The 6,171-nt window shown below is 67.9% G+C and overlaps 1 protein-coding gene across 2 annotated transcripts in view; it reads right to left on the bottom strand.

Annotated features, from left to right (window-relative positions):
- SARDH (sarcosine dehydrogenase) overlaps window positions 1-5,352 on the bottom strand; it is a 61,615-nt gene extending 56,263 nt beyond the window's left edge. For both annotated transcript variants that reach the window (XM_011384052.2, XM_023525418.1), the window contains exons 1-6: window positions 5,246-5,352; window positions 3,675-4,035; window positions 2,474-2,652; window positions 1,023-1,202; window positions 310-433; window positions 55-155 (exon numbers count right to left, since the gene is read on the bottom strand). In XM_011384052.2, the coding sequence (XP_011382354.1) occupies window positions 55-155; window positions 310-433; window positions 1,023-1,202; window positions 2,474-2,652; window positions 3,675-4,005 (915 nt within the window). In that variant the 5' untranslated portion in view covers window positions 4,006-4,035; window positions 5,246-5,352. The remainder of the gene's footprint in view (window positions 1-54; window positions 156-309; window positions 434-1,022; window positions 1,203-2,473; window positions 2,653-3,674; window positions 4,036-5,245) is intronic.
- Between the last annotated feature and the right edge of the window lie 819 nt (window positions 5,353-6,171).

The raw sequence follows: 6,171 nt of genomic DNA, 5'->3' as shown, positions 1-6,171 counted from the left end.
CCACCACAAGCCAGCCCCCCGCAGCTGACACAATGCCTGGGGCTGTCCACGTACCTGGATCCCCTCTATGCGCTCGGTGACGACGTAGGCATGGTGCATGGCCACGAGCGGGACCTTGACTCCGGCCATCCTGCCCACTGCTCCCGCCCACACTCCTGCAGGCAGAGAATGACAGGTCAGCTCTGCTGGCACCTGCTGTGGGCAGCCGGCCGGGGGCACGGGGTCCTCTGCTGGCCTGCCTGCCCCGGCTGCGATATCCCCAGGTCGGTCACGCTGGGGCAGGGAGCGGCCGGCGTGTGCCAGTCCCACCTGCGCAGTTGACCACGCAGGGCGTCTGGATGGAGCCGTGCTCGGTCTCGACAGCCGCGACCCGCCGCACCCCAAAGTCATCTGTCCGCACACGGATGCTGGTCACCGGGCAGTTCTCGATGATCTGGGAGCGAGAGGCGTGGCTGGCGCCCCTTGCAGGATGCCACCCACCCCGTCACCGCCCCATCCTGAGGGGCCTGGGACCACCGCTCCTTCTAGGGCAGGCGGGCTCCACGCGACTCTGCAAGGAAGTGAGGTGGCCGAGGAGCCGGGAGCTACAGCCACGCGTCCCCTGATTTGGAGAACCTGTCCCCAAACACGGCGGCGCTTTCTCATAAAGTGACTTAAAAAATAATCAAGGCTCACTCGACTGAAAGATATTTGTGTTTCCGTTTGTACTCACAGACTTGGAGCGAAGCTTAAACGTCAACACCGGCCACCTCGGGGGGGGGGGTCATTTCTTCCCTTTTTTGCTTATTTCTCTTTCCTAATTTTTTTTCTACAGTTACGTGCATACTTAAGACAGACTAAGATAAAAACCACGAGGCGGGGTTTGCGAGGGGTCACTCGTGCGCGGGGCCGGACCGCGGGGAAGGCAGGCGAGCTGCCACCGGCAGACGCGGCAGGCTCGGCCGCCTTCGCAGGAGCCACCAGAGGCTCGGAGGTCCTGCCCGGCCCGAGGCCACCGGCAGACAGGACAGCGCCGCCCATACCTGTGCTGCCCGGGCGGTGGCAGCCCTGGCCAGTGCGGAGCAGGTGCCGGCGGGGTCTATGGTGCCGTCGCCTGGCACATACAGTGTCCCGTAGAGGTCGTCCACGTTCATCAGTGGGTACAGCGTCTTGGTCTCCGCCGGGCTCAGCACGTGGGACTCCACGCTGTAGGCCTTGCCCAGCTGGGGGACCCAGAGGAAAAGAACTGAGCCCTCGGGGGTCAGACCCCCTGAGGCCACTCGCCTCCCCGTCTGGGCCCCCAGGGCCAGCTCCGAGCCTGCCTCCTCCAGGAAGCCCTGGCTGGTCACCATGCCCGGCGGCCCAGTGCTCAGAAGGCTCTGGCCATCCACTTTCCCCATCCAGCTCCAACACCAGCCCGAGACCTGAAGCAGGTCACTTCACATCCCCTGAGTGGACGAAGGTGATAATGGCTTCGGCAGGTGACACCTCTAAGGACCTTGGACCAGTGCCTGGCACACAAGGCTTATTGTGTAAAATAAATAAAAATAACCCCCACAGGTCTTATATTTGGGGTCTGAGCATCAGGTTCCCCTATCAGAACAGCTTCCCCCACAGACTTGGTCCTCTGTCCCAGGCCCCCAATTCAGATGTGATTGGGCCCAAGGCAGCCAATCAAGTGTCCCCAGGCACTGCCTATCAGGACAGGCTCCACCCCACTGGAGACCAGCGAGCCGGTCAGGGTCCCTGAGCAGACTTCACTCAGCAGCCAGGGGATGAGCTGAGGGATGGGGGCTGGGGGCTTCCTTCTGCAGCCCCCATCCCAGCCGTTGAGTGAGCTAAGGGGAGGAGGAGGTGATGGGGTCACCTCCCAACCCCAGAGGCCCAGGCTCCTTCCAGTGAAGCCAGCCGCCCCTGCTTCTGGCCTGGGCACCCTGGGGAACTCAGCGGCCCCGTGACAATGACCCTCGGCTAGCCACACGGCCGGCTGCTCGCTGGGCCCTGAGCCGGTATTCAGTCGGTGCTGAATAAGGGACAGCTTGCTGGAGGGGCCCGTCTCACCCGCTCCCTGGAATTCGGGGTCCAGGCTGGCCGCTCCGGTGGAAACAACGCCCACCCCAACACAGAGCCTTCCGCGGGGCGAGGCTTCCTCCCCGGTGCCCCCCGTCCCCCGACAACGGCCCCGTCCCCGGTGCCCGGGAAGGGCGGTCGCTGCCTCCTGGGCGTCATCATGTGTCCCGTCTCCGTGACCTCCTGCGTGACAGTAGCGACTCCCACGCACTGGGCCTCTCCTGCCTCTGAGGCTCGGCAACACGGTCCCATTTTAAAAGTGCGAATGCCACCTCAGAGGCAAAGCCACCTGTCCCAGGTGGCCCGGCCAGCAAGGGCCACAGCAGGGCTGGAACCCCGCTCTGTCGGGGCTCCTCCCCAGCACCGGGCCGCCCCAATGGCCTGTTGGCAGGGGTGCACCCCCACCCCGGCGGGGCGCACCCACCGACATGAGCCTCTGGTACTCGAGCAGACGCTGCCGGCTGGACGCGATGAACAGGCCGCCGTTTGGCACCCAGCCCGTGTGCAGCCCCGTCTCCTCCGGCAGGTCGCGGCTCACCACGCGCCTGGTGTGGGCCAGCAGCTCCACCTCCACGTCGCTGGGCCGCAGCTGCCACAGCAGGCCTGGCGGGGAGCGCGGGGCGCCGTCAGGCTCAGCACGGCATGCTGCGCCCCTTCCTCCCCCGGCCAGGGCCCCCAACATCGGCAGCGCCGGGTCCCTCTCCGCAGGCCGTGGGCACCCCCGCGAGGTCGAGGAGCCCGAAACGACGGGGTCAAGGTTAGGTTCTGGGACGGGCCTCCCCGGCCTTGGGCAGCTCAGAGAGTGACAACATGAAGGCTGCATTTATCCTGCACCTACTGTGTGCCGAGCCCTGGGCTAAGCTGTCACGGGGTGCCGGGGCAGCCCCATGAGGCAGAAGCATTATTCCTCCCCATGCCGGCTCTTCTCCGACAAGCCGCCCCCTTCAGAGCAGAGTATGGGGAGCGGGAGGCCAGGAGGGAGGCCGTGTCACTGAGGCCACAGGCCGCGGGCCCAGGGGACGCGGGCAGAGGGACGGCAGAGGCCGCGTCAGCGCCCGAGATCCGTGATGCCTCAACTCCTGCCAACACCACGTTCGGTGACCTCGCGCCGGGCACGTGATCACGCTGGTCACGTGATGCTGGCAGAAGCAAGAGAGTTTGCCTCACTGACCCAGGGTCAAGGCGCGAGTTTGGCTGCCCTGGGGACACGTGCATAGTAGGTGCTTAATACATGCCCGCTGGTTAGATAGGAGGACAATGGACACACCTGCTGCCCTGGAGGACCCCGCCCTGCGTCACCCCGACGGCCCCGCCCCGTCCACCCTCCAAGCCCCATGGACGCCCCTCACCCCAGCTGGCTCTGTCCAGGGAAGGCGCTTCTGCTCTGTGAACAGACAGCTGCCTGGCCCCAGCTCTGGCCCCGGCTTCGCCCTCCGGGGTCCCACAGGTCCCACCGCGGCCCTTCAGAGGCTTGGAGACAAGCAGGGCCCGCCATCCGCCCACCTGCGGACTGACCCCGAATCTCTCTCCGAGTCCTTCCCCTTCTGCTCAGCTGCCTCTGAGAGGCCCGTGGTGGTCGGTGCGGACCCGGCCCCTGGCTGAGCCCGCCCGCGCCCCGGCCGTACCCGCCGTGTGCCAGGTGGTCCCCGACGTCAGCCGTCCCCGCTCCAGGAGCAGCGCCCCGCTCACGCCCAGCTTGGCCAGGTGGTACAGGGTCTGGCAGCCCAAGCTGCCCCCGCCGATGACCACCACGTCGGCCGTGCTGGGCAGGGGCCGGCTTGGACCTTGGGCCGCCGCCGAGGGGCCCCGTTCCTCCTTCAGGGTCCGCTGGTATGGCACGTTCTTCTCGGCGGTGGGGCGGGCCCCGCTGCTCAGGGGGCACAGCTCCGGGCGCCGGGCAAGGCTCCGGGGAGGGCGGGTGGCGGCCACACGCAGGGCTCGGCTCAGCGAGGCCATGGGGACTCCAGGTGTCAGCACTGCAGAGGGCTGGGGGGAGAGTCGGGGCTGGCTGGGGTGTGGACTGGACACGGCGTGCCAGGTGAGACCCCAGGGGACTGTGCCCCCCAGGCTGTGACGCTCAGGCCCTCCTCCTGCCACCGCCCCACGGCCTTTGGTGCTCATGGTGGAGGACCGCGAAGTGCTCCGAACCACTGCAGATGTCCCCAACTTACAAGGCAGGAAACTGAGGCGCACAGAGCCCCCTCGCCAGGGTCACAGGACCACGTGAGGCCAAGCGGGGGCGCAGGGCCAGGCCTGTGTGTAGCCAGGCCTGCGGGCTCTCCCGGCCCCTCCTGCCCTCTGGCCCACAGACGACGCAGGGCCCAGTTTGGGGAAGGGGAGGCTGGGGAGGTGCCCGACCCACCACCACACCCTGTAGTTCCCTCCACAGGGGGGACACGGCGAGTGGTCCCCTGCCCCCTCCTAGAGGTGTGGGGGGGAGCAGGAAGCTGTGATTTGAGGGGCTGTGGCGGGGGCACCCCATCCTCTCTGCCGCCGCAGTCTGACAGCCCCGGGCACGGGGAGGTGCGCCCCCTGCTGGTGTCTGAACTAACTTTCCACCCTCGAAGTCTTCAGCCTTCCAGGAGGCCCCCGAGCGGCACCCTCCCGGTGGGAAATCCGCCTCGCCTGGGTGCCAGCAAGACTCTCCCGGGCCGGGCATCTGCCCCCGCCTGCGCACCTGCTCGGCCTCTGGCCCGGCCCCCTCCGCCCCTCAGCCAGGCCAACGCCAGCGCTGCCAGCCCAGGAAGCTGCCACGTGCCCCGGGCCAGCCCACCTGGACTGGGGCGGGGCTGACCGGCCCCAGCAGAAGCTGACGCTTCGTCATTAACCTGCTCCCCGCCCCCCCACCTCAGCCCGGACTCGGCCCAGTGGCCATTCCCTGCTGGGGGTGAGGGCGCAGGACAGCCCGGGGCCGGGGATCAGACAGATGGGCTTGAGCAAACACTTAAGCTGTGCTGGATAGCAGGCCGAAGGCACCCTCTTGGAGGGAGGAGAGGGGGGTTGACGGCCTTCACCTGGTAAAGCGGGAGGGCGCCTGGGCCCCCCACCCACACGGTGACCTGCGATCCTGCCCACCCAGTCTGATGGCCGATGGTCACAGCAGCCAGAAGCAGAGAGATCTCAGCCAACTCTGGGCCTGCCCCAGCCCCGCCCACCCAGGGGAGGGCCCAGGCCCTGTCCCTCCCGAGGGGGGTACCTCATCGGCCAGCCGCAGTACCCCGTAGCCCCGAGAGGCCTGCCAATGCCTGGCCTAGTCGCTGCTGGGCAGTGCTGACACCTCCTTCCTTCTCGAGGAGGTCCCAGCCGGAACAGGTCGCCCTGCCCCCGCCCCCAGCCGCTTGGCCAGCCCCTGTCACCGCCCACCACGGGGCGGGATGCACCGCCCAGCGGCCCAGGCCAGCCCGCAGGCAAGTGCGCAGCTCTGGGGGTGGCAGAGCGGGCTGTGAACCCTGCGCCCCCATTAACCCTGGATGGCCCCGCAGCTGGCCTCGCTTCCTCGCCCCTAAAACAAGGGTCACAGATGGCTGCCCGCGGGCGAAGCCGCGCACCCTGCCCGCCCATACGGGCCTGTGCTCCCCGAGCCCCCAACGAGCTGAGCCCAGGCCAGGTGGGCAGAGAGCACGGGTGAGCAGCAGCGTCATGCCAGCGCCCGGGGCCTCCTGCGGGCTCCGCAGCAGGTGACGCGGGGCCTCAGCACACAGTCTCTGTCCAGCCAGTTTGCTCGGCCCAGGGGAGGGGCCCCCACGGCCTTCAGGGGCAGGGGCGGGGCTGGGAGTCTGGGCCGGCCTTTCCCACTACACGGCACCCAGCATCCCGAGGTAGGGGTGGCTGCCTCCACATGATGTTGGGGGCACCGGGACCCAGAGAGGGCGGCCAGCTTGCCTCAGGCCACTCAGCCAGCTGGAGGGGCAGCCAGACCTGAAGCCTGCAGCCTCTGGCTCTAGGACGTGTTGCCTGTGGCCGGTGCCTGGAGGAGCCACTCAGAGTCTGGACGGAAGCGCACATGCACCTCTGGACGTGCCAAGACTCGGGGCAGATGTGACATGGAACAAGACCGCCCCCCGCTGCGGCCGAGCAAGCAGCGGTCAAACTACAGTTGGTCAACGGGCGCGATGCCGCGGC

The sequence above is a fragment of the Pteropus vampyrus genome, unplaced genomic scaffold, assembly GCF_000151845.1.
Source record: "Pteropus vampyrus isolate Shadow unplaced genomic scaffold, Pvam_2.0 Scaffold558, whole genome shotgun sequence".
NCBI classification, from domain to species: Eukaryota; Metazoa; Chordata; class Mammalia; order Chiroptera; family Pteropodidae; genus Pteropus; species Pteropus vampyrus.
The sequence above is the reverse complement of the archived record's forward strand: the minus strand, read 5'-3'. Positions and strand labels throughout refer to the sequence as shown.